The following is a 27,620-nucleotide window of genomic DNA, read 5'->3' on the forward strand; positions in this document are numbered from 1 at the left end:
TGGCCAATCACCAAACTCGACAGTGGAAAATCGTTAATTATTTTAAGAAGTTTGTAGTTTTTATTGAAAATATTTCACTTTATTCTGATTAATTCTGTAAAACTCTAACTAGTTGACGACAGAATTAACGACATTAAATTTGTCTGGTTACTTTTCCTGCAGGAATTGTCCAGCAGCTTCTTTCTGAGAGAGTATGGTAGATAGCAATTGAACACAGATATATCAAAAATATAAAAAAATATTTAAATGTACATTTGTAGGAAACGGCAAAAGGCTTAAAAAATGCGGCTTAACTCTAGATTAGTAAAAACTCTTCGATTTTTTCCCTGATCCCGGGAAACTATTTTTTTCTTGGGGGACGGACCCGGCATTTGCACACATTGTAGCATTTTGGAAAGGTAAGAGTGTCAGCTATAATTTTGCATCAATTTTGTTGACCCCAATAATGGACCCTTTTTGGACTTTTTGGGGGCTTTATAAAAAATATGGGTCAAGAAAATAGATAATTTGACTATAACTTCCGAACCTTGACCATTTACCCCATCATGTGATCATCACTTGTTGGATAGGTATTTTCATAAGCTTTTCAACGATACCTATATTGTCTATATCGGGAAATTGGATCCGGGTCTAGTCGGGGTCCTGACCCCGGACTTTGGGGTCAAAAATCTGGAGTCCCGGGTCCGTCCCCCAAGAAAAACTAGTTTCCTGAAATCAGGGTAAAAATACCTACCTCTGGAAAAAATTTCGAAAAAAATCGAAGAGTTTTTACTAAACTATTTTTTTTTTTTCTTGGGGGACGGACCCGGGACCCCAGATTTTTGATTAGAAAGTCCGGGTTCGAGTCCCCGACTAGATCCGGATCTAGTTACCCGATATAGGCAACGATTTCTAGTTGGAAAGCTTATGAAAATACCTATCCAACAAGTGGGGTAATTTTTAAGCGGTTCGGAAGTTATAGTCAATTTATTGATTCTTTGTACCCGGATTTTGTATAAAACCCCCAAAAGCCGAAAAGGGGCCCATTATGGGGGTCAACCAAATTTACGGCAAATTATTCCTGACACTCTTACCTTTCCAAAATGAAACAATTTTTGCTAAAACATTTTTCGACATTTGGGATTTTTAAAAAATTTGACTATAACTTCCAAACCGCTTAAAAATTACCCCATCATGTGACCACTTGTTGGATAAGTTGGAAAAGCTTTCAAACGATGCCTATATTGTCTATATCGGGTAAGTGGATCCGGAATCAGGAAAGAGTTTTTACTAAACTAGAGTTGTTCCAAAAAAAAGGGAAAATTGATTATCGTCGCAAAAACTTTTAGATTTTTGCAGTTCTGGAACTGTCCAATTGTCTAACCTTTAACGTAAAAAAGACTCGAAAATTTTATTAATTTACAAATTATAAACAACTTGTTCAAAAATTACACAACTCAGTATCGCAATTCTTCAATTAAATCGATCGTCGATTCTTTTTTAAGAAATATTGTTTTTAAGTCCTTTACGTCCTTCATTGTTAAGACAAACGAGAACTACCACAAGAACTATATAAGCTTGAATACTGTTCTAAAATTCCCTATTCGATTTATTTTAAGATCAGCCATCACGATCAAGCTACATAAGTAAACAAATATATAAGGAGAGTTTACACCTTAAAAGACAACGACTTGTGTCAGATGAAATGCTCATGTCTATAACAAACTCTTTAACATCCATGCATTAGTCTATGGATTGATTGTTGTCCAAAACATACATCGATTTTATATACTGTACATGTTTTTATTTTCTATAATTATCTTTACAGCTCATTTTCTTTTTTAAAGAAATGTATTTTAAATGCCCAAGTTTGCCTCGACTTCTTGTTCAAACTTTTTCATCTTGGCTAAAACCACAAGATTTTCTTTTTGTTCTTCGTACGTTAAATAGATTGCAGTCAAACCTTGAATACACAATATAGCACTAAGTATCGGAAGAATGGGCTTGGTAAATTTTCTAATTAATTGAAACACTTCCTTGGGATTTTCTGTAATTGAGGGTAATCTATAGGTGAAATGGCGTGTAGCAAACATACAAGCCGATAGAGGTGCCAGTATTGTGGGATAAATGACTCCAAAGGCAGTTTGAAACGTCATCGCTCTCATTTGTATACATGTAGGACATTCACCCATAGGATCCAACAGGACTGAGCGCTGCACAAACAGTTTGTGGCACGAGAGCGTAAATATTGCCGGAATAACAACTATTGGGAGATACGTCGAGAACCTACCATATGTGCCAAGACGCAGCTTGTTGCGATAGTGATTGTTAACGAAAATACCGGTACCAGTGGCCATGGCTGATAGTATACCCGGCCCATAACGTAGCGACCATCTAAAATATATAAAAGACGGAATTAGTATCATTCATTTATTTATATTCTTCAATTTGACATACACATCGCTCAACTTCTCCCATTTGGAAATTATGTTCCACTGGTATGCCAAGGCTTCGTCCTCTGTTATAACGACTGCATCTTTCGGAATATATTCCTTGGTAGCCCTAGACAAAGCCATTCCATTAAGATTATTTGGGAAATTGGAAAAATAAAAAACTTGTTTGAATGGTGTGCGGATGGATGATTATGAAACAGAAAAAATAAAAGAATTGATAAATATGGCGAATCAAAACAAAAAGAAATAGGGTTTCAAAGATTGAAAAAGGCCAAAAATGGTTGAAAACAGATGGCCCTTTACGAGCATTAGGTCTGTCTGTCTTTACGAGCATTAGGTCTGGTACAATATGCAGATAAACTACAGCTTCGTAAAACTACAGAAATGCAATAATTAATTCCATGGCGAAACTTGTAAATTGCTTTAACAAATGCCCTGATATGTACTATGTCTTTTCCAACCATTGATTTTGAAAATATTTCTTGATTTTATTTTTCACGGTAAAAGAATGCAGATAGACGTATCGATACAGCTGCTGGGACAATGAACTGTCAAACCAATTTTGGAATTGAAATTTTTGAATAAAAATTTTTCAAATTTATAAATATATTTGAAAAACGCATATTACAATAACCTTCGATTTACGTCATAAAGGGATTACAGAGCCGCATAAAAATCCTGCCGTCGTTTGCCATTATAATTTGATATTAATAGGCCTAGCCATGACTTTAAGCTTTTTATGTACCTGCATCCATGGTACAATGATATCAAGGTAGGGCTATGATACCATATGATTTTAATTTTTTTATTTTCTTGGCTTAATATGTCGTCTTAATTTGTTTATGTATGTGTTTTTTATTTCAATAACAAAATAATTGTTCAGAAAACACTCAAACTCAGGTGTTTTCAAAATGTTTATTTCATCGTATGCATCGACAAAATCTAGAGTTTTTGTAGCGAAATAATCCTTTAGAGTTATATAGTACATGATTTTGAAAAGAAGTGTTGGCCTTTCATTCAGTTATCGCGGTTTTCAATTATTTATTCAAAATAAATGCAACAAGTTGTTTGATTTTTTATTGTTTTGATACTTATTCTGACATTACAAGCCAAACAGGTAGACCTCCATACTTGCAATTTTTTCAAAGTTGTCCTACCTTCTCTTCATTGTACCATGCCTGCATCTATAGTATGACACATGGTACAATGAAGAGAAGGTAGGTCAACTTTAAAAAAATTGCAAGTAAAGAGGTCTACCTGTTTGGCTTGTCAGAGTTACTATCAAAACAATAAAAAACAAACAACTTGTAGCATTGATTTTGAATAGATAATTTAAAACCGCGAAAACTGAATGAATGATCAAAATTTCTTTTCAATATAATGTTCTATATATCTCTTATGGTTTATTTCGAGACAAAAACTCTAGATTTTGTCGATGCATTCGTTGCAATAAGCATTTTGAAAACACCCGAATTCGAATATTTTCTGAACAATTTTTATTATTGAAAAGAAGACTCACACATAAGCAAATGAAGTTGACATATTAAGCCAGAAAAATAAAAAAATTTAAATCATATGGTAGTTCTGTCCTACCTTGAATTCATTGTACCATGCCTCCAACATTTGTAAAAACAAAATCGCCGACCGTTAATTTTCATAGCCTTGCCATAACAATCGAAAAACTTTTGGTATTCCCGCCTTCAACTATCGCAGACAAATATTTCAATTACGCCAAAAATCTGATTTTGGTCGGATATGGCAACTACCAACATACAAAAGAAATAAATACAACAAAACAGACTTGATGAGAGTAGGAGCTGGTTCCGTGCTCTTTTGGTGAATGTGTTCAAACCACTTATGTTGTCGGCCGTTTTGTTTTGATTCCTTTTGTGTTGTCCGCCTTTCCCTTTTGATTCCCATCTTTATTATCGATTTCTCTCTGAGCTGTCTTTCTTTTCAGTGTTGCCAAGTGTCCTTTGTTCTTTACTTCACTCTCCCGGTGGCGTCGGTGGCGACGGTTTGGTGTGTAAATTGTCCGAGTAAAGATTCTTTCGCGTTATTGGATTTTAATAATTAATTATTTTAATGGATCCCTCAGCTTTGAAAACTAATGTAATATCGCTACCGAGTAATGTTATCGAGGGCCTTAAGCATTTGGGAACAATGGACTTTGATACTGCCCGAAAACTTATTGGAAATACGATAAAACTAACACTACATCCACAAGCCAGTATGTTCATGATGCTCGTTTGCCCCAAAAGTGGTTTCTCCATTTTTAATCCTTTCAGCTCTTCAACCCATTCCGGAAATATATGCTACAAATAGCACAAGGGCAAAACAAAGTGAATATGCCGTCTGCAGTTTATTTAGTTTGGCTACAAAACACTGTCTTTCTGAATTCGAGCTAAGACAACTATTGGAGGAAATTGAATTAAGTGGTGTTACTATCGATGAGCTCATCAAAACATACGTCGACAACAAAAATTCTCTAATTTTGCGGCATTTGCAAATTGGCCATAGTTTTCCCCATGTTACCGATTTGCAGTGGAGAATAGTAGCCGATGTTAAATCCTCGACAGCAGGAAAGAGCAGTGGAGAGCCTGGATTTTACATAAATATGGGGCGTTTTAACCAAAACTCCGATGGTGAAAGGGAAACTGTAGTCGAATTTGTTTGTAACACAGAAGAGTTGCAACTGCTAATAAACAAGCTGAAGGAAATCGAGAGGCACTGTGAGAAGTGGTCAAATGAGTCACCTTAAGAAGTTCTAAACAAAACGCGCAAATACAATCTGGTAATAATTTATTTAGTTATTAAGATTATCTAAAACAATATCAACAAAGGGGGTAAACTTAATGAAAAATACCTGACAATTTTCTTGTTTTTGGTTGGTAGTATGAAAGCAACAATTCTTCCTTATTTAAGAATAACCACTGCATTCGTTAAACCTGATTATCGATTAATGACTTAATTTCTGAATAGTCGGAAGGTGCGTTGGTGTAAATAGAACCAGAAAATGTCTTCTCGACATTCTCGTCTGGTGTAATAACAACACAATCATTGTGTTTCTTCAATTTCATATTGAGTCCGCGGAATCGTTTGTCAATTTTATACAGGTTTTTACCACTGGCCCAGGAGTAAAAGGGCTTTCCACTAAATGGATTCATGAAATCCGCCCAAAATCCATGTAAACGAAGGCGAGAAGAAATTTCACGGGCGGCCAAAACAAACTGTAGAAAAGATAATACCAATATTAGTTAACTTAAAATGGACGGCAAAAGAATCATATAAAAGAACAGCAAACAAACCTTCCTTGCCCCTTGCTCCGAATCGCCATTGAATGTTAATGTTAACAAAGTTAATTTTTCACTAGATACCACTTCTGGAGCCGGAAAGAGTTCATGTAGCGATTTCTTAATTAATGATGGGCATTGGGCTACCGAGAATTCCAATCGGGACTTATGTTCGTTCTGCTAAATCACACAAGAAACAGAAGAAAATAATACAATAATTACATAACTTTTAACTATTACATTTACTACCTTTCCATCGAAATCGACCAGCGATTCTAATGGAGCGTCCAAAGTGATTGTGCTCGAAGCACCCTGCCAAGCTGGTCCAACAGCATTTTTTAAGAAAAATCTATTTCCCTTAGGAGCCAACAGTTCCCAATTAGGTCCACATTCACCGCCCAAGAATTCTATATTGTATTTGCAATGGAAAGCATAATTAGTACATTTTTATACATAAATTGTTCATATCTTGTTTTCATCGGTGAAAAAATTGTCCACCACATTCCACCAGTGTCAACACACACAAGTAGAGTAGATAATTTTTGGCTATTGTTAACATTTATTATTATCACCGATACGTGCTTGCTTTGCCCCTCGATGTTTATTTACCTTCTACACGAACTTTTGATTTGACAACCTTGAAAGCTGACTCAAGGTTTTTTGAATCGCTGCGTCTGGAGTAATGTGCCACAATACAGTAATTATTTGGGCGAATTGGCAGCAGGTACAAGGTGAAGGGATATTGTGTATTGGTTATGCGCAGTGAGGCAGCTCCAGTACAACGTACAAATCGCAATAAGGAATAGGACATTTTTAAACCACCTCCATACGTTTCTTCTCAAATTTTGTATGCTGCAGTTCTCTTTGTTTCGTATCAAGACTATTTTTGTTCAGATTCAAATAAACAAGGCTATGTGTCGAAAATAAAACGAATTTAATTTTTTGCCCAGTTCCAATCCAATTTTGCAGACTATTATGACTATTATATATCGCAAGTTTACACACTAATAAAAACAGACAACAGAGCCCACAAAACCTAAGCGAGACGCCGCCACAATAAATGAAAAAGAAAGAAACAGGAGAAATATGTGATAAATTTGAAAATCAAAACAAAGTCTACGATTGGTCCATAGGGTTCCAGAAACTCATTTTCGCCAAGAATGCATATGTTAATTCATTTTAGGTGAGAGCATGGTAAAAAATACACGTAGATGCATTAACACTTGGAAATATTGATATGTCAAAAAATTTTAAAAAGTTTTGACAAAAATAAGTAGATTTTTACATGTTTTCTTATACATACTAATCGGGGGTTTTTATCAAATAAATTTACCAATCAGAGGTCGTTATAAAATGCATTTTTAAAAATTTTCACAAATTAGAATACAAAATTGGTTTGACAATTCATTATCCTAGCAGCTGCGCCGATGCTACTACCTGTTTTCTTCTACCGTGCGAGGGAACGAACACCTCTAGCCGTATCAAATTCAAAATTCGACATTGGCTCCCATTTCCAGTGAGTGTTGTCATTTCATATAACATCCCATTTTGCAGTGAATGTATATCGTTATTCCTTCCACGACATTCTTACTGCTTCACGTGTTGAAATAAACAATGAAATAAATAAAAAACATTGAATAAGTAAAATATTAAGTTCAATTAGAAACCATTATGTCCAGAATTATTGTAAAGCAGCTTCCCAAAAATGTAAGTACTAATTCGCACTGTTCGATCACCATGCTTTGTGACAAGACACATTTCTTTACTTAGGTCACAGAGGAAAAATTGCGTAGCCTTTTCGGCCAAAAAGGTACCATAACTGATATGCAGCTTAAATATACTCCCGATGGCAAGTTTCGGCAATTTTGCTTCATTGGATATCAGACAGAAAATGAGGCTGCGGATGCTATAAAGTATTTTAACAATTCCACTATACAAACCAGCCGAATTAAAGTAGAATTATGCGCTAAATTGGGAGGCGATGAGAAGCCCCAGTCATGGAGCAAATACGCCAAAGACAATAAGAAGGTTGCAACAGATAAGGAAAGTAAAATTACCAAAGAAGTGAAAGAAACAGAGCCGAAACCTCCCTCGCGTGTTGAAGAGTTGTTAGGCAAGCATAAGGATGATCCAGAATTTCAGGAATTTATGAAAGTTCATGAAAGAAATCGAACATTATGGGCCAATGATGTTACAGAAGCGGAATCTCCAAATGAAGCCCCTCAGCTTAATGAAGAAAATACTATTACAGAACAAGCAGAAGACAGGGAAGACACAGATAATGAGGAAGATAAAAACGATGATGTGGATGATAATGAAGAGGACGGCAAGGATAAGTTAGCCGAAAAACCCATCAGTGATATGGAATACATGAAATCCCTAATGGCCAAGACTAGTGTCAGCTCCGCATCGAAAGCAAAGAAAACAAATGTTGACTTATTCACAATAAAAATTCACAATGTTCCCTACAAAACCAAACGTCAAGAAATCATCAAATTCTTTAAACCACTCAAACCTTTCTCAGTGCGTTTGCCAACTAATGTCCACGGATTTTGTTATGTAGGCTTCAAAACAGAAAAGGATATGAACAAGGCAATGCTAAAAAACAAAAGTTTCATAAAAGGCAAGCAGGTGTTTTTCTCCGATTTCACTGAAAAGAATAAAATCACAAAAGCCAAGCAAACAGCGGCAAAAGATGGAGACGACCTCAATCAGACAGATAGCACAGAAAAAAACTCCAAATGGAAACATCAAGAGTCAAGTCTTAGCAATGAAGAAGACATATCAGAATCGGGAAGAATATTTTTTAGGAACTTGGCCTACACAGTTACTGAAGATGACTTGCAAAAAGTTTTTGAAGAATTCGGTCCCATTGCAGAGATAAGTTTACCCGTCGATACGGTTACACGACAAATCAAAGGATTTGGCACTGTTACGTATGTGATGCCTGAACATGCTGTTCAAGCCTTCAATAAATTGGACGGGACAACGTTTCATGGGCGTCTTTTACACTTGATACCGGGAAAAGGCAAAAAGTCGGACGAGAATCAAGACGAGGATGATGCCAATCTGTCATTCAAACAGAAGAAAGCATTGAAACTGAAAAAGACTGCACAACAGTCTACAAATTGGAACACTCTGTTCTTAGGGCCAAATGCTGTAGCCGAGATTTTAGCAAAGAAATTTGAAACTTCGAAACAACGCATCTTGGATACCGACGATGGTGGATCCAGTGCTGCAGTCCGCATTGCCTTAGGAGAGACTCAGATTGTCATAGAGATGAAAAAGTTTTTGGAGGATAATGGTGTGAGAGTAAATGCTTTTGATTCCGTGAATGCAAAACGCTCCAAGACGATAATATTGGCAAAAAATTTACCCCCTGAAACGACGGTAGCGGAATTAACACCAATCTTTGCCAAATTCGGACCAATTGGTAGAATAGTATTACCACCTAGTGGCGTGACAGCCATAATTGAATATTGTGACCCAACAGAAGCGAGGCATGCATTCAAAAAACTTGCCTACAGCAAGTTTAAAAATGTTCCGCTGTATCTTGAATGGGGCCCTGAAGATGTTTTCTCAACCACATTAAACGGAGAACCCTTAATACCGAAAATTGAAAAAGAGGATGCAAATGTTGGCCTAGCGGAGGAATCGCAGGAGAACTCTGAAAATGGCAAGCAAATCGAGGAAGCAGTTGACCAGGAGGAGGACGAAGAAAATGAAGATCCTGAACCAAATACAACACTATTCTTAAGAAATCTTAATTTCAAAACCGTGCGGGAAACGGTTTACAGTCATTTCAAAAGATTGGGCACAATACACACTGTGGAAATAGCAAAACGGAAAGACCCCAACAATCCATCCCAGACGACGTCTTTAGGTTATGGTTTCATTCAATTTAAGAAGACATCTGTTGCTGAATATGCACTCAAAAATATGCAATTTACGACGATCGATGGCAATCAAGTGGAATTGAAACGTAGTGATCGTATCCTCAAGTAAGTTATGCTAAAAATTCCAAACGTATAATATTAAGGAGATCTTTTTTTACAGAACACCGGCAACACAGGGAGAGCGCAAAAAGGTCCAACTTACAAAACAGACTGGTACCAAAATGTTGGTACGGAACATACCTTTTCAGGCAAAAGTCCGGGAAGTTCGAGATATTTTCAAGTAATATACACTTCAAAGACTAGTTTCACATAGATCTGTTATGATAATACATTTTGTTACAATCTTTCAGAGCATTTGGCGAGTTGCGTTCAGTTCGCTTGCCAAAGAAAATGGCACCAGGCGAAGAATCCCATCGCGGCTTTGGTTTTGTGGATTTCGTAACGAAAAGTGATGCCAAAAAGGCATTTGAAGCACTTAGCCAAAGTACCCATTTATACGGTAGACGCATTGTCCTCGAATGGGCTTCCACGACTGACGAAGATGTGGATGCTCTCAGAAAACGATCCGCTGAGCAATACAATAGTACAAATCAGGATAAATCCACGAAGCGCAGTAAAAGAGCAGTTTTCGATGCTAACGGAAGTACAAATGTTGCCCAAAATGACGATGACCATTTAAGCGATTAGATCCATGTAATTCAAAGTACATCTGTTAGTCCATTTAGTTTAATTAGGAATTTTAAACGTTCGAAAATATGCGACAAAATTATGTAAAATATTCACTATAAATTCGAAAAAAAAAAAAAAAACAATGCAATATTTCATATGAACAAACATACTAAATGCCGCAGTCTTTGGAAACGATGGGATTCCAAATTACTCTTTAAAACCATACATGGTGTGTTTAGAATTTAAATATTGCTTTTTCTTTTATTTTTTTATGTATCAATTGTGAATACATTATTCTTTATTTTTAAATAAGTTTACGGTCGACTAAAGAATAGTACATAATTTTTTTAACATTTGCGGTAAGATTTAAGACCTTTGAAGCTGTTATAGTTTTGTAAGACGAAATAAAATAAAATACATACGGGAACGCTATGCTATGTGCTGAAGATTTATGGTGCCGTGCGGCATAAATCATATAAATATACACAGCAGCAATGTGTTCTCTGTAATAACGATACACTATAGAATAAATGTATAGTAATAATTAATAATAAATTTTGGATTTTCAATGCATATTCTCTTGTTTTCTTCTCTTCTTCCCTATATTCCCGGATCGCCGATGTTTGTGTTTGCAATTTCAAAAGTTTTAGGAAACTTCATCCATCCAATTCTACTTTTTTGTTGATCTGTATCCGATATTGTAAGTGTAGACAATGTGGGTGTGTGTGTGGTTTTTCAATGAATCAGCCAGCTCAAGCAATAATGTTTGACAAAACTGATCCAACCACTTGGATTTATGTACTGTATTTACATAAAATGCATAATATATATGTATATATAAAAATATCGTGCTCTCATCTATATATAATATTTGTATGACCTGTTAAGTGTTACTTGAGCTATGGAATACGCTTAATCAAACATGCCACGGGTGCAGCATGTGGTATACAGCATTTAATGCTTTATTTTATAGATGGCCGGTAAATAATCAATAAATCGTCCGTTTCCTTTCCATTATGGAACTATAGAGTCTCTGTCGTATTGCATGCGAGCTTGCAGGAAACAGTACAGAATGCCAGCTTGAGCCATTACATCTACCGTACTGGCAGCCAAAAGATCTTTTTGTTTTGTTTGTGTTGCGCCCGGTCGTAGAAGAGTGGGACCAAACACCATAGCCAAATTGTGTAAAGACATTTTATTATCGGCTTCCCGATTGTGAACTCTGCAAAAAAGATTTTATTCTTCAATGTTCATTTGAAAATACAAATTTTCTCAATGTTACTGTACCTTATTAAATGATCTAATATATGATTTATGGAGGCCTTATTGGCCGGGGGCAACTCCTCAAATACAACCAACAGTTCACTGATGCGTTCTGCTTCGTTGTTATTGGTAAATTTGCTGAAGGTTTCAAAGAATTTGGGATACAAAACATCCGTGAACAAAGCCTCGGGCAATTCGCGTAAATACGACTTAAGAATACCAGTTACCGAATGAATGTCAACATCTTTTAATAACTGTTCGGCTTCATATGCATCTGGAATGTAGAGAGGTTATTTATGTAATGTGATCTCCTTAAAGAAATGTCTTTCCGACTTACTAGTTTCGAACGATTTCTTCAATTTGGCTAAATCAGATGCGGATCCGCTAACCCTATAAATGCCAACCTCAGACATCCCCCGTTTCTCAACTTCTCGTATACAGGCACTTATTATAAATGGAATGTCTCGCTTTTCACGTCTAAAAGCAAACAAAAAAGTCAGAACAATAAAAATCGCATTTAAACCAATAGTAGCATTGCCACCACGCACTTCAGAACTTGTTGCATTTTTGCGCCAAATAGAGCTCCCGGTTTCGAGGTAGGCACCCGCCTTAAAGTCACTTCACCAGGTACGAAATGTAAGAGAGTGTTCAGGACTAAGTTGTCGCCTAATTTTATGACACGGGCTTGTGGCGTTTCCTTCAACCAGCTGCGGCTTAACTGGAATTGGTTAAACATTTTAAATATTACATAGTAGAGATATATATTTACAACATTTCTCACCTTGAGCACATGTTTTGATTTTAGAGTGGGCCTATCCGATACGGTGTAGAGTAAAATGCGGACATTTTGACTGCCCTCCAGCTCAACAACAAAGCTCTCATTCCAGACAGGATTTGTGGTACGACAAATCATTTTTGTGCCCGCCTTACGGAAGTAATGACCATACGAATCGACTTCTATAATTATATATGAATCGACGGGTTGTTCCAGACCCGTTAAGCTTTGCACAGTCATGTGCAGATCACCCACAAGCAGACTTTCATCGTTTGTATTGCGCATCAGATAAGACCCCATTTCGGTTTTCATGCTCTTCTGCATTGCCACAATAAAGGCATGAACTTCAAGCGCGTTTATACTGCTGGCACCAGGTATATTACAAGTTTGCTATACGAAAATGAAAATCAAAGGATGGAGGTGGATAAGTTCGTAATAGTGCTGTTTTTAACGTAGAAACGTACCTGTAAGCCAAGTATAGATTCAATCCACTGGGTCCTCTCGAAGTCGGAGCTTAAGAAAAATGTAACGGTTTTATTTGTAGCCTTATTGGCTATACGAAAAACTAAATTCGGCGATGCCAATACTAATTGTGATTCCAAATCAGCCAATTTTCTGCGATATTTATCTCCATAACGAAGTCCGTTGGCCTTTCGCGATTTGTCATCTGCTTTCTCCTCCATAAGCAACTGATCTCGCACCGTACATGCTTGGGTCTTTAGCTGCAATATATTTGGTGGACTAGATTCCTTAAGGTCTGCACCGGCATCCGTTTCTTCAAAGACGGCCACATCTTTCAGCGGAATAAACCATTTAAGCTCGTAGTCTATGCGATCACGGCCGGAGGCCTTGTATTTGGCACATGCTATTACGTCATTGAACAGGAAGAGATGTCGCAGCTTACGATGTCCATCCACAAGTTCAACAATAAATGAATTCTTCACCATGCGGCGGAGATTCTTATTCGATTCGGTTGGTAGCTTTTGATTAACCACATTGAATTGCTTGAGGAACTTGTGTATTGTGTCGTGTGCATGCTTAAGAGGATGATGATCGGGATGATTGGGAGGGGTACACTCAAGAAGATCATTAAATACCAAGGCATTTATTTGCACACGTGCCACTGGCTTGTGCAACAGATCTTCCAGAGTAAGCGACTGCTCTGTCTGCAGATTCAAGACAATCGTCGAAACAATCTTCTTGAACTGCGGATTATTGGCACTGCATTTCTTCACCGTTTCAATGGCTTGATTATAATTGTGCAAAAACGCACTATATAAATCAACCATTTCGGCTAGACGTTTAAACGTTTCGCCAATAAGCACATCGCCACCCTCGTGAGCTACAAGTGTTTTCAAATCGCTCAAAAATATCGAATGGGAATCGTATAATTTTTCGATCATAAAGAAAATCGTGTTCTCTTCCTCTTCTTTGATCACGGGCTGTGATGTACCTAACGTTGCATGAATGGCCTTTTTGTACTGAAAAATAAGCAGTAAAACATAGATTTTTAAATTAAATTAAAAATGTGCGAAATAGAAGGTAAAGTATTTTGAAATATCGACTCCTTCTAATTATGTATTGAGATCTGTATGTACATATTGTCTAACATGAATTGGAACTCACTTGTATCATTGTATTTAAACAGGCAACATATATGGTTTCGCTCTGTATAATAATGTTTAGTATAGTCCGTATTTTATTGCCACGCTGATTGCCCGAAACCTGCAAGTTAAAGAATTGTTAATTTCTGATTGCTAAAAAACGCTCAATAACAATAAAAAAAAAAACAAAATGAACCAATTCCTCCGACACAGATGTCTAAAGCGAAATGATGAATACAAAATTTACTTTTAAATTTAAGAGTACACTACTGTAGCAAATAATGAAAGTAACATTAACAGGAAACAACCAACACCACAGAGACAAACAAACAAAATATATTTCAACATTGGTAAATGGTGGATACTCACAAGTATTGCTGAAACAAGATTCTGTTCAGATGTGTATTTGTGTTGTTTACAGAAAAACGTATTAGAAAAAACGAAAAGATTAAAATGTTAGTTAATAATTAAAAAAAATAAGATGTTATTGTTTATTAGAAATATGTGTTCAATGCATCGATTATCAACTCCAGTTGAATTCTAGTCGATTTGCTCACCCAAAAAAAAAACATTGGTCAATGCATACTTGATTGGAATTTGTGATTTTATGATTGCTTAATATAAGGTACAACAGGTATAAAAACCTTTTTGGACAACAAAAAAATATATATATTGCACAATTTATGAACCTGATTCAATTCCAATGGGCAAATTGTTTCAGAAACCATTCGAAAAAGAAACTATTTTTAAAAACTATAATACATGTATTCGAAACATTTTACATGTTCACGTATTTTAACATTATACGCAAATATGGGGAATTGCATCTGCTCAAAAAATTTGAGGACTGTATTTTATTCATGCAATCATATGCCTGAGGAATGTTATAAGTGGAATATACCTTTTCTAATGTTCGAGCGCAATTGCTAACAATGATATACCATTTAAGTATAGTGTGTATAATGTTGTAGTTATTTTTCTATTCGGTCTTTAAGATGTTAGTTTGTTTTGTTTCTAATTAGTCATGAATATGTAGATCATTAAATATGTAGATATAAATTTGAAATTGTTATTTTTGTTAATAGTTTCAACATTCAATTTTTTTATCTTACTACATCTCTATCTTTATATTTCTGATGGGTTTTAGCAATAGGTTTTTATATCAAGGATTTAAGTTAGGACATAAAATCCAAACATCAAATTTGAACAGTTTAACGAACCGAAAGTGGAAACTCAAGAATCGACGCCGACTAAACGAGCGTATTTGACAAAAATTCTTCTGTTGATTTTCAGTGCATATATAATCCTGTACACACTTTTAATTACCTTTCTAGAAACACCTGGAGCAGGAGCATTGTGATCATCGTGTGAAATAGTACGCATTATTGGCATACCATTTTCATATTCTCCATCACTATCCATTGAACTAGAACGGGTTTCATTGTTTTGACTGAAAGCAAATGAGAATTCATGAAACGCATTATTGAAGCAACCTTCCGAAGCTTCGTAACTACTTACTGTATAAAATAATCAATGTTGACATAATTAGACGATCGACCTGGAGATTCCGGATCTGTCACACTTGCTTGACTGCTCAAATGCGCATGTGAACTCATTGGAACAACGCTACCAGGCGTTGATAAATCATCACGACTAGAAGAAGAGCCTGTTCGTCCTGGTTTTATATAAACGTATTCATCGTCCCCGTTATCCAGGGGTACAGTATCATATAAATGTTCTTGTTCACTATCTCCCGTCTGATTAGCTCTAACGCTTTCCGAACTTAGTGATGACACTGATTCGTAGCTCTTAATCTATAAAAAGGCAAGAATATTACTTAATCTTTCTGTGGAACGACTGCAATGAAGTGCATACTATTTCTGATATGCCCTGTGAGGACAGTGATTCCTTAGATCCAACATTGCGGCCTTGCGCCGCCATTGATGCTGATTCAGCATCAACAGGTTGCAGCGTTGATCTTGATTTTTTGTCCAAGCTGCCAGTTGAGGCGTTATCTGCCGTTGTAAGCTTGACATTTTTATTAAGACTGCTCGTAGGAGATGTGCCTGTCGCGGTATAACTATTTGGTTTGCTCTGTCGGCTTATAGCAGGAGGACCACTTGTTTGTGCATTTGGTGCACTTCCACTGGCAGTTCGACCCAAGCTACCGGTGGGGCTATGTGTGTAACCTAGCTCGGGCCGTTTAGTTTTTTCCAAACTTTCGGTTTTATTAATTTTATGACCCAATTCTTCTAGAAATTCGGAATTATTTATGAACTTGTTAAGTTCTGGCGTTGTTTTGCGATTTTGAGAAAATCCTTTACTTTCGCTGGGTTCGGAAGATTTTGATCTCAATATATCAGATGGTTTGACATTACGTTCTAAGGAATTTGCTGGACTCTCCGAAGATGATAAATTTCCAGAATTAGAGGGCAAAGGTACAAAACTACCAGCAAATGTAGCATCACGTTTAGGAGAAGAGGAAAGTACGGGTCCCGGAATTGTTGGCGGTTCAACACGTCTTATTATTTTTGGCGGAGGACTGCAAGAGGGGATGCAAAATAAATTAAATTTTTGACCAAAATGTTTATGGGAAGATTTTTTACTGACCGTGGTGGCATTTTTTTCTTATTGGCCTCTGATAATGCAGCGGCATTTGAAGATGACGACATCGAAGGGGAAAGTGGCGGCGCCGAGGGCTTCCTCTCAAAACTACTAAACGTTGATGTCATCTGATCAGGAACAATATCAGATCCCTGATCCATTGATAAACTTGGATTGTTCTGATCCATGTTTATTTTACTTTCCTTTACCTCAATTACGGTAACAAAATGTGATGTGTTCTTGGAAGATGACGTTGACCGATCCGAAGATGAGGATAATTTTTTGGGCGCTGAACTGCTCATTTCTGTCGCAGAACTATCTTCATTTGATGCTATCGATGCGGCCAATTCACTAATACACTGATGTAGAGCTCCATTTTTGCCATTGTCCTTTTCAGTGCCAGCATCCTTGTCTTCTTTTTCCCGTTCCTCGCTGGATGTTGATGGCAGATTAGCTTTGTCGTTTTTACCACCAGATCCAGATGTGTACTTATTATCGGTATTCAAAGATAGCCTATTACTCTGTTCTTTGTTGGCATTTTTAGAATCTCTTAAATTTAAGCTAGATTTCTGCAAAGGCATACAAATATACACAAATTATTTACGTCATTGCTACATGCATGTATGTTATTGTGAATTCATGCAATAAAAAAGTAAGACTATTAGTTGAAACTATTAGTTTGAAATTTTTGAAAATTTCATTTCAAAAATACACCGTCCCTCCGTGTAGATCTAAAACAAATACAATATGGGGAATTGCATGATCCAAAAGAAAATCTCAAATATCGTTTATTTCGTTCTCTACTCCCCCGTCTTTACATGACTCACGCACAATTCAATTTTAAATTGCCTTCAAACACTGAAAATCGAAGTATTTACATTCAATTGATTCGACCGACGACAAGTATATATTGGTAGGTTGCCTACTGCTGTGAGTTGAATGCAAACGGTTTGAGGAACTGATAGCGAAGTATTCTTCATTAAGTGTTCATTAACACAGTGGCATATGTATGTAAAATGGTTGTGTGGATGGATATATATGTATGTTCATAAGATGTTGGTAGACTTTACCCCGCGCCACAGTTTAAACTTCTCCTTAAAAGAAGACATTTTGTCTGTCGAATTTTGCACTGGCCACTTTATAATGAGCGATGTCGTCACTGGCGATTAGGATGTGCTGGTGCCACGTTCAGAATTGTTTTACACTTTTTGTAAAGGTTTTGGAATATGCAGACACTATGCAACAGACACCATCAAATGATAAACACATTTTCAAGAAAGCAACTCTTTTTTTCCAAACACAGACACACACAAAGGCACGAACTACTCCACCCTGTTTGTGTACATTTTATATTCGCAACAATATATTATGGGTGGATGGCTAACTGGATCAATGACTTCTGTTGTTATTAGGTTTGCCAATTTTATTTATGAAACACAAACTTTTCCTTTTTGCCTTTGAAGAAACTAAATAAAAACGAGACACGGCGATGCAGAGACAGAAAAGCGTTTTTAATTGGTGACCGAAAATATGACTAGAGAGTGCGGGTAAACCCTACGAAGACATAGTATTAACTGAACAATTCATATTGTTCGCTTCGCTTCGTCTTGGCATGATGGTGGCTGAATAGTTCTATGTCGACGAAGAGAGGGAGGAGGGCTACTAAAATGCAGATAACAGAAAATGAATGCAACATAGAGCAAGGAATTTCGTAAAAAAAGGAATAACAAAACGAGAGAGATATTGCAACTCCATGGAAAAAGGGTGCAATTGGATGGATGGATGGACACTGTGGACAGACGTCGCACCAAGGAAAAAGAGTATGTTGGGAAACATCTCTCTCCCAATTGAATCGAAATGTACGAACCCTATGGACAAATAGATTCGAACACATGTACAAGTATTTGTAGGATGACGACGACTACGATGATGGTGGTATTGTGTGCCCAGTCATATCTCCGCCAACTGCTGTCCAAAAACGAAAAACCGAAAAGAGAAACAACAACGACGACAACTGAGATAAGATAAACAATTTTCTTTGCCTTTTTGTGTAATATTTTTATTATTATTATTGTAGTGCCTTGTTATTGTTATTGTTTTCGTTTTTATTTTTTAATGTGTCTCTTCTTACACTTTCATTCGTATATTCGATTGTGCTTCACGTCTCTCCCCACCACCCTTTTGGGTGGAAAATATTAACGCCACAACAAAGTTAAATAAACATGAAAACAACAACAACAGTTAAAGTCACACATGATAATGAATGGTTGCAATAATTAACATTGCTTTTACTGAGCGCCTGGTAATTGAAGTTGTTGAGCATCACCAGATTATATTGTTGATAGCAACAGCACATGCAACTTCTGCAACAGACTAGATGACTGATCATGTATGTAAATCCGCAAGAAAATTTAAAGAACATCGTTAAAAATATTTGGCTTGGGTATGAAATATAGGTTGAACGCTTTTTCAAATGTTGTATTTGAAAATTAATAATAAATATTAAATTAAATTAAATGTTATACACAAATTTGGTCTTTGGAGATAAATTTGACATGGGACGGCAATAGAGTAAAAAATCTATTGTAAGAATAAGTTAAGGTTGACAAAGATGTTTGTAAGTCAATGCCTTTACCTTTTGTTATCGATGGGAAGGGATAAATCATAAATATCACATCCGAAGTTGATGTTGTGATGGTTTTCATTATGCCTTAAAGATATTTTAACATACATATAATGTTATAATACTACATTCGTGCCCTGAAATTGTTGGATATGTTCGATTCAGTTTGACAGAACACCTCTTTATCCCGATTCCTTCATGAACTCGGACATACATAGATAAAAACAACACAAACTTTAACAAATATTTTCCCTTCACAATTTTTTTAATTGACAGAACGATATAACTTTCTATTTTCTTCATCCAAAGCTGGTCCATTCAAAACAAGAACTTTGGATTTGAATGCATACTGCGTAAAATATAATTTGTAGAACTATTGGTTAATTGAAACATTTTCTTACCGAGCATCGATCTCCACTGCTGTCTTCCCTTTCACCACCACTTGACTGTTCTAAGTGGTGGCCTGGATTGGAAGACTTCGATCCGCTATTTTCAGCATTAGTGGCGGCCTCGAACAAACTTGTGGGATCACCGCCAGATTCTCGATACTTTTCCACATCGGATAGTAAACGTTCCAAATATTCCACGTATAAGGTTTCTTGTTCCAATTCTTTGGTTAATTCAATAATTTTCGCTTTATGTCTTTCAAGGCTGGCACGAACATCCTGTTCCCAAGCATCAGATAAGGAGCTTTGTGGAAAACGTTCCATCCACAAGCGTTGAAAGTCATTGAAAACGCTCATGTTTCTTTATTTGTTTATTTTACCGCTAATCACTTAAATTATGAATTTAATTTACTTGTTATTAAAGGATTTTTTAATAATTAAATGCTGTTTAGATTTTTTTCTTTTCTGTCAAAGACATTAGTTTTCTTGTTTTTGTTTTCGTTGGCTCAAAATAATAACAACAACAATAGAAATAAAGTATCCCAACTCTCTCTCTCTCCCTGTTAAAAATTGTCTCACTCATAATCTTGCTCTCAGAATCCTGATTTCTAATTACGCACCACCGCCACCAAGAAAAAAAACAAATTTATTTATATTACTGATGCATCATAGCATATCGCAAATTCGTGAGACCGACCAAACAAAAAACACTTCCTATGGTTTTGAAATCAAGTCTCATTAATATTTTCTTGTTGTCGTGTATCGTACCTAGGTATCTATAATATATACATGTAAATATTTAATAATTCATTGCAAGGTCAACGAAGCTGAAGCTCAACTTTTAAGGATGTACTTAATGCAACAAAAACAACGGCATCTATCCGTGCGTGTGGTATAAACCGAACAAAACGTAAACGATGCGTTCCAAATCAATTACTCGCTGTTTCAAGCCACTTCATCAGCTTTGCAACACTGAACAAAAAACAAACTTTAAACATAGAAGAAAATGAAAATATTAGCAAGTTATGCACTTTCCAATTCGATTTTAGTTAGGGTTCAAGTGATGGTGGTGGTGGCGGAGTTAACTGGCACGGAGGCACACCTTTCTTTTGAATTTGTGTTTTGTGTCGTTTCGTTTTGTAATAGTAGTGGTGTGTTGATTGATTTTTTTACATTTACAATTATACACTGGCTAGTTTCGATTTTCAACGCAGCATCTTTTTTACACGACCACTTCATAAAAATGCACAAATGGAAATGCTATTATAAACCAACAGTTTCTAGCGCAACACATTTAATATTGATGAAACATTGAATTTGTTTGTTTAATTTTCGATTATTTCCAGTTCTTTTGACATTTTTTCGTAAGAAAACACAGCACACACAGACTTTTTTCACGACAACATTAAAAATGGGAATAAGAATAGGGATAAGTAGGTCTAAAAACGACAATGAGAATAGGGACACGCAGATCAAAATCAAACTCGATTAATCGAATGGATGATCAAAACGGAATTAAGATGGAATGAGGTTGAAAACGGAACTATGTTAAGGATAAATAATTAATTAACGTTGAACAAAGTTTTACTTCATAAGTCCAGTATAAGATTTACAAGTTTTATTTATATCACTACCCAGTTTAAGAAACCTATTTAGAATTAATAATAATAATGCTCTGTTCCAAATCTTTTCCTTTATGATATCGAAAACATTGTAAAACTAGTTTTATTTACTTCATGAGCCACATCAGCCCAGCATTAAGATTATACACACCAAAAAATATATTTGCATTAAACGCGTTCAAAAATCGATTTAGTGAAAGTTAATTTGATCATTTTCGCCATGTCGTCGATAATATTCGTGTAGTATATTGTTTTTTTCTTCGATACGAATCATAAGTTGCTATTGTTTTTGAATTCTCAAACAACAAAAAAGTAACGGAAATTAAAAATAAAGTATTGCCAACATTGGAAATGATTCTTCTTTTCTAAACTGTGTTGAGAAATAGGAAAGTCACGGCAAGGGATTTTGATTGTATATTTGAAGAAACTGAGAATATTAAGTAGTACGGTCAATAAAAATGTAAATGAAGTTGGCCTAAAGTACCACACGCCAACCTAAGTCTATTAATTTGTATGTGTCAAGATATGAGTTTATCAAAAGCGTAAAATTAGTATTCTATTTAGAATAAAGGAAATGTTAAGTTTAAAACATTCTTGTGGGTATACATTTAAAAACAAAGGATCGACCAAAATAGCACAAACTAAAGATGTATCAATCATTCCTATTTGTGTCATTTTCAAAAACAAGGAAATTCTAGAAGTAAATAAATAAATTTTTGGAGCGAGCGGACTTCAAAAGTCTGGTATGTTCTAACTTCATGTCTTGTGAGTAGGGCTCGGGACCTCTGGATAGACCTCGATGAAAATCAGGGTTTTTTCGAATTCCTCCGAAAAATTAAAAAAATGCATTTTAGTTTTGTATGTTTGACTTTTTTCTTTGAATGATCCACGTTTTTAGAACCAAAGTATTCCGAATGCGAATTATCTTACGTTATTTTCTATTTGGGAATAGTATTTAGTTGCGCGATGCACATGTTCACGTACTTTATAAATCTATTTTACATAGTCGAGGGTCATAAAATGTTGATTCCGGTTTTTATAAGTTCATACATAATTCAATTTGTTATCATTGTCAGCAAATCAATCAAAGTAAGTATGTACGTAGGAAAGGCTAAAGGCAATGCTGATTTGTAACCAACCCATCTGCTCTTGAGATTTACTGCTAATTTTGCAGTTGTTTTGATTTTTAGTAAAAGTGTGAAAAATAATTGCTCAAAAGTGCAACCGAGCCATTATCAAATAATAAAGTAGCTAATCAGCAAATCATTTTTTTAACAAATTGAAGTTTCCTACATTTTAGACAATTTTGGTTTTTATTTTGGCAAATTTTTCATTACTTAACGCCTTTTTGTTTGTTTGAAATATATTGAAACTATTTGTTCGAATATTAGAAATGAAAATGCTGCTTGTGTTTAGATGAAAAAGAACTTAATACATTCTTCTATTTGTGTATACCGTTTTGCTGACAAATAGTATTTATTATTTTAAAGTCATTTAAAAGACCTATTCAGATGTGATTTTATAGCATTTTTCCGTCTTATGTGAGAGCAAACACTTTATTACATACACATACGAATATATAATGTGTTTAAGATTATGTGAAGTGATAAGAATAGATTAAATTTTAATAATTTTCCCAAACGTATCTCATGCACTCAGTTCGCTTACTTCTTCTTGAGGCTACGGAACTGACTAGAAGGAGGAATTCGAATATTGTATATTATTCCTTTGTGGTTTTCATTTTTGGTTTTTTATACGAAAACAAATCCGCAGCCGTAACCAGTGATAAGGTTGGCTGTATTGTTCACATATAAGACGGTAGCTCTGTTGTTTCTCCGGTAGTATTCAAATAAAATTCATCGCCGCAATTTGTTGACCGAAAGTTAACGTTTGTGTTTACAAAATGGAAATAACACCGCCAGCCTGCTTAAAACGTTCCCTGTACGTTCCGAATAAAACCTTAATGGGTCCGGGACCCTCAAATTGTTCACAGCGCGTTCTTAATAGTCTCTCGAATCCAATATTGGGACATTTACATCCAGAATGTTTAGAGGTAATGTGCTAAAATTATTTTAAAAAATATGCATTTTATAAAAAAACCTATTACGTTAAGCCTGAAAAAGAGATTCGCTACTACATTTTCTTTTTCTAAATTTAAGTGTTATGTGAAATTTAAAGTGATGCTTTATAACCATTGTCTTATCAATCAGAGATAAAGCGTACAAAGTGTAAATAATAGACACAATGTCATCGTTCAGATGCAAAATTATAAAGATTAATCAAATAAACAGAAGATACTTCAATATAATTCTTTCTGAAAAACGTTTTTTTCTGCGTGAAGGAAGAAAATACAAAGGATATTTTATATTCCAATATTTTATATTCCTTGGTTCTGTCCATTCATAAGTAACTACTCTGAAAAGCCAGCAATTACGAAAATTCTTGATCAAACTACGGGATTCCTTTTTCAGATTTATTAAATTTTGTATTAGTTGAGCTTAACATCGATTTGACATGTTTATAATGAATTGTAATTTGAAATATCAGTCATAAATTCGGACCTACCTGTAAAACATTTAAATAAAGATCCATTATTTTTTAAAGCCCCCTACGCAGTCGAATTTTTTGAAATTTGAAAACCAACGACGCAAACTTGTTTTAATTTTACATTTGATGTTCTCACAAGACATAAACTCTCTCAATAATAGGTCTGTTTAATAATTCAATCATTTTTATACCCTCCACCATAGTATGAAGGGTATATTCCGTTTGTAACACCTCGAAATATACATTTTTGACCCCACGAAGTATATATATATTCTTGATCAACATAAAATTCTATGTCGATTTAGCTCTGTCCGACATTATTCACCGTAATTGTTTCAAATTTGGTATTTAAAGTTTTTTATGGATACTACAGCCTAAGATAGAAAATTTTCTGTGCAGGTCCACATCTTCGTATAGCCCCCATATAACAGTATTTTGATGACTTTAGCTACATTATTCAGCTAAACTTACAGCTTTTTTACTTGTTACAGAGTAAATCGTAAATAATATCGAAAAAAAAATCGAGACTAGTAGATTCTTGCATGTTTTGGAACAGAGTATTTGCCAATTCACTCCAATTTACCGGACTATAATTACTGGTTAACGAACGATATCTTGTAATAATAGGTATGTCTGGTTACCCTAAAATTTGTAACAATTTTTACAAATTGTTACTGGAAGTCGTCTGTTAACCCGAAAGTTCTGCAAAAGAGAGCGGTTGGAGAGAGAAATGTTGACAGTTCTTTCAGTGAGAGTTTGCAAATTCTTGCTGGAAAAATTTCTTCTTGCAATCTCTTGCAACTCTTCTTCTTCTCATTCATCGACATTCAATCAGATGTTTTCTATTGTTTATTTATTTCTTTTTGGGATTTTAATTTGAAAATATTGTTTTGTAATTAGCAAGACCAATTGTTTTTGGAACAACAACTTTACAAAATGTGAAAAACATAAATATTAATATGTAATAAGAAAATGAAAGACTATTTCCAACATTTTTACTCAAAAAACTTGTAAAATTAGTATTGGTTCCTTTGTTTTAATTCTCCTTATGGGGGACAAATTGGTTTGTTTTGACAAATCAGCTGATTAGTTGCAAGCTTCTGCAGGAATAGCGTCTGTTTACTTTTTGCATTTTCCTTGCAAAAGAGAATAAAACTACCTTACTCTCTCAGAAAGAAGTTACTGGACAATTCCTGCAGGAAAAGTAACCAGACACACCTAATATGTACTCATTTATTACTGGGTAAACGTTCGCACATTTTATAGGTGTATCTACAGTTGAATTCATCGTTTAATTGAATTCATAAAAATTTTTCCAGTTGCAACTGAGGAATTTAGGGTTAAAGTCCCACTATTTTTATTTTAATAATAAGACCATTTGAGAACAGAATTTTTTTAATACACTTGTTAAAGGCATATACTAAACCGGACTTAAAAAGTTTTGTTTTTCCTTAAATGTTGCCCTGAAAATACAATAAAGAGTAGGATTTTATGATATTTAAAATTTTCTAGCAATTTGAGAATAATTTCCAGCCATACAATTTCATTGCATAAACGTGGAAAAAAACTGAAAAAAGGTCTCTCAAAGGTAATTTTTATACCCTCCACCTTGGAAAGGAGGGTATATTAACTTTGTCATTCCGTTTGTAACATCCTTAAATATTCGTCTTAGACCCCATAAAGTATATATATTCATAATCAGCATAAAATTCTTAGTCGATTTAACGATGTCCGTCTGTCTGTCTGTCCGTCTGTTGAAATCACGATACAGCCCACATTATGTGACGTAGAGCGCCAAAATTTTGCAGAGCAAATTGCATTGTGTCTAGGATGGTTGGTATTGAAAATGAGATATATCGGTCCACGTTCTGGTATAGTCCCCATATAACGGTACCTCCCGATATTCGGTATTTTGATGGTTTTTGCCACATTTTTTCACTGATTTGTCTAAAAATTGGTATTTGTGGGTCATAATGGGTCCTAGTTCGTGTGGCGAAACATTGTAATTATAGGTCCACGTTTTGTTGTAGTCCACATATAACGGTACCTTCCGATATTCGGCATTTTAATGGTTTGTGCCACATTTCTTCTAATGTTTCTTTTACCTTAAGGTGGAGGGTATTAAAAGTTTGGCCCGGCCGAACTTAATGTTTTTTTACTTGTTTGTAATCGTTTTCAAGGAATGACAGTATCATAAAGAAAAAAAGAACATATAAGAAGCGGGCTGAACCAAATTATGTGTCTCTGGGCGCCAAAAAATAAAGACAAGATAGAATCAAGGTAGCAAACCTAAATGCCAGAAAAAAAGTTATGGACAGAACACTTTTTTATGGTTTAAAATTATCTATTAATATCTGAAGATATAACGAAGACTCCCATAAATATATATTAGCATACCTATTTATAGACATAAATAATAAAAATATAGCCATAACCATTGTTCTTTAAGAAAACGTTTATTTTTTTTTATATTTTTGTTATTAACTCCAATTTTTGTAGCACAGGAATAATGCATTAAAGTGTAGCGAGACAAACGATAAGGAAACACCATTAGCCTCATTAATAATCTCTTCAATTCCCTTTTTATTTATGGGTCTGTTTCAGATAATGGATGACATAAAGGAGGGTATCAAGTATGTGTTTCAAACAAAGAATGATGCCACAATGTGTATAAGCGGCTCAGGTCATGCTGGAATGGAGGCCGCTCTGTGCAATCTAATCGAAGATGGTGATGTCGTATTGCTTGGAACCACCGGACTGTGGGGTCATCGAGCTGCAGAAATGGCCAAGCGTTATGGTGGTGACGTTCGATTTGTCGAGTCGCGTTTTGGTCGTTCCTTAAAGTTGGATGAAATTGAATTTGCCTTTGAAGGGCACAAACCAAACATCTTCTTTTTGGCACAAGGGGATTCCTCGACGGGTATTTTACAAAGGCAACTGAAGGAAATCGGCGAAATTTGTCGTAAATATAATTGTCTTTTTGTGGTCGACACTGTGGCCTCGTTGGGTGGTACAGAGTTTTACATGGACAATTGGCTGGTTGATGTGGCCTATACGGGGTCGCAAAAGGTTTTGGGTGCTCCACCGGGTATAACTCCCATATCGTTTAGTAAACGCGCTATGAAACACATTGTTGAACGTAAAACGAAAGTTAAGGTATATTATTTCGATGCCACTCTCATTGGTCAATACTGGAATTGTTTTGGGGGCTCTAGGATTTATCATCACACGATATCTTCCACTCTGTTGTACGGCCTGCGTGAAAGTTTAGCCCAAATTTGTGCCCAAGGTCTGGCATCGGTTATAGAGCGTCATGAGCAATGTTCGTATCGTCTACAACACGGCTTAAGCGAGTTGGGACTTGAGATGTTTGTTCCGAATGCCAATGACCGGTTACCCACTGTGAACACTATTAAGGTGCCTGCTGGAGTCGATTGGCGTAAAGTGGCCGAATATACAATGAGAAAGTATGTCAACCGATCAAAAATCTTGTATCAAATATTTTTTAATTACCAATTTATTTTTAAGATATAATTTGGAGATCAGCGGTGGATTGGGACCCACAGTGGAACAGGTATTCCGCATTGGACTAATGGGTGAAAATGCCACCTTTGAACGTGTGGACTTGGTCTTAAATGTGTTGCACGAGGCCATACAAAGTTCAAAGCGAGATGTCAGTGAAAAGTCAAAGATTTAAAGAAAATGCTTTATTTTATATTCTAATCATTAGTTTTCAAATATTATTTTTTAATTAATAAAGTTTTATTTAAACAAAAACTATAAATATGTCCATGTACATGAAATGCTGGTCACGTAATTATATTTTTTTTTTTGTCAACAAAGTTGAACTTGATGTGAAATTGTTTCCCAAAATATTATATTCATGATCATTTTCAATCTTTCATT

The 27,620-nt window shown here is 35.4% G+C and overlaps 6 protein-coding genes across 13 annotated transcripts; 3 read left to right on the forward strand and 3 right to left on the reverse strand.

Moving 5' to 3' along the window:
* Nucleotides 1-1,761: 1,761 nt before the first annotated feature.
* Nucleotides 1,762-2,659, reverse strand: LOC101888999 (uncharacterized). The gene is made up of 2 exons (XM_005180969.4): nucleotides 2,437-2,659; nucleotides 1,762-2,373 (listed from the first exon to the last, which is right to left on the reverse strand). The coding sequence occupies exons 1-2, from the start codon at nucleotides 2,553-2,555 to the stop codon at nucleotides 1,836-1,838; spliced, it is 657 nt and encodes a 218-aa protein (XP_005181026.1). The 5' UTR covers nucleotides 2,556-2,659; the 3' UTR covers nucleotides 1,762-1,835.
* Nucleotides 2,660-4,312: 1,653 nt separating this feature from the next.
* Nucleotides 4,313-7,279, forward strand: LOC101889473 (COMM domain-containing protein 3). 3 transcript variants are annotated; one of them, XM_059121648.1, is made up of 3 exons: nucleotides 4,313-4,454; nucleotides 4,531-4,662; nucleotides 4,721-5,297. In XM_059121648.1, exons 2-3 carry the CDS (start codon nucleotides 4,596-4,598, stop codon nucleotides 5,191-5,193), a joined length of 540 nt encoding a protein of 179 aa, XP_058977631.1. In that variant the 5' UTR covers nucleotides 4,313-4,454; nucleotides 4,531-4,595; the 3' UTR covers nucleotides 5,194-5,297. The 3 variants fall into 3 exon arrangements, with proteins under 3 accessions (XP_058977631.1, XP_058977630.1, XP_011291471.1); XM_059121647.1 differs by lacking the exon at nucleotides 4,313-4,454 and adding an exon at nucleotides 7,145-7,279 and having other exon boundaries at nucleotides 4,462-4,662; nucleotides 4,721-5,226; XM_011293169.3 differs by lacking the exon at nucleotides 4,313-4,454 and having other exon boundaries at nucleotides 4,462-4,662.
* Nucleotides 5,218-6,742, reverse strand: LOC101889177 (cobalamin trafficking protein CblD). Of its 2 annotated transcripts, none has more exons than XM_005180971.4 (4): nucleotides 6,335-6,742; nucleotides 5,975-6,132; nucleotides 5,741-5,902; nucleotides 5,218-5,662 (listed from the first exon to the last, which is right to left on the reverse strand). In XM_005180971.4, the coding sequence occupies exons 1-4, from the start codon at nucleotides 6,534-6,536 to the stop codon at nucleotides 5,375-5,377; spliced, it is 810 nt and encodes a 269-aa protein (XP_005181028.1). In that variant the 5' UTR covers nucleotides 6,537-6,742; the 3' UTR covers nucleotides 5,218-5,374. The 2 variants fall into 2 exon arrangements, with proteins under 2 accessions (XP_005181028.1, XP_005181027.1); XM_005180970.4 differs by having other exon boundaries at nucleotides 5,741-5,905.
* Nucleotides 7,280-7,294: 15 nt separating the features above from the next.
* LOC101889635 (probable RNA-binding protein 19) lies at nucleotides 7,295-10,863 on the forward strand. Its single transcript, XM_005180973.4, has 4 exons — nucleotides 7,295-7,432; nucleotides 7,496-9,726; nucleotides 9,782-9,901; nucleotides 9,972-10,863. Exons 1-4 carry the CDS (start codon nucleotides 7,397-7,399, stop codon nucleotides 10,306-10,308), a joined length of 2,724 nt encoding a protein of 907 aa, XP_005181030.2. The 5' UTR covers nucleotides 7,295-7,396; the 3' UTR covers nucleotides 10,309-10,863.
* LOC101889806 (active breakpoint cluster region-related protein) lies at nucleotides 10,525-20,968 on the reverse strand. Of its 5 annotated transcripts, none has more exons than XM_005180975.4 (14): nucleotides 20,725-20,967; nucleotides 19,561-19,934; nucleotides 16,543-17,105; nucleotides 15,808-16,474; nucleotides 15,451-15,746; nucleotides 15,259-15,382; nucleotides 14,302-14,322; nucleotides 13,955-14,053; nucleotides 12,793-13,809; nucleotides 12,335-12,718; nucleotides 12,102-12,271; nucleotides 11,891-12,030; nucleotides 11,578-11,827; nucleotides 10,525-11,512 (listed from the first exon to the last, which is right to left on the reverse strand). In XM_005180975.4, the coding sequence occupies exons 2-14, from the start codon at nucleotides 19,900-19,902 to the stop codon at nucleotides 11,305-11,307; spliced, it is 4,281 nt and encodes a 1,426-aa protein (XP_005181032.1). In that variant the 5' UTR covers nucleotides 19,903-19,934; nucleotides 20,725-20,967; the 3' UTR covers nucleotides 10,525-11,304. The 5 variants fall into 5 exon arrangements, with proteins under 5 accessions (XP_005181032.1, XP_005181031.1, XP_011291473.1 ...); XM_005180974.4 differs by having other exon boundaries at nucleotides 20,719-20,967; XM_011293171.3 differs by having other exon boundaries at nucleotides 20,648-20,967.
* Nucleotides 20,969-22,819: 1,851 nt separating this feature from the next.
* On the forward strand, nucleotides 22,820-27,498 carry LOC101890310 (alanine--glyoxylate aminotransferase). Its single transcript, XM_005180978.4, has 3 exons — nucleotides 22,820-23,220; nucleotides 26,319-27,181; nucleotides 27,243-27,498. Exons 1-3 carry the CDS (start codon nucleotides 23,071-23,073, stop codon nucleotides 27,409-27,411), a joined length of 1,182 nt encoding a protein of 393 aa, XP_005181035.1. The 5' UTR covers nucleotides 22,820-23,070; the 3' UTR covers nucleotides 27,412-27,498.
* The last annotated feature ends 122 nt before the right edge of the window (nucleotides 27,499-27,620 follow it).

The sequence above is a fragment of the Musca domestica genome, unplaced genomic scaffold (assembly GCF_030504385.1).
Source record: "Musca domestica strain aabys unplaced genomic scaffold, Musca_domestica.polishedcontigs.V.1.1 2, whole genome shotgun sequence".
Classification (NCBI taxonomy): Eukaryota; Metazoa; Arthropoda; class Insecta; order Diptera; family Muscidae; genus Musca; species Musca domestica.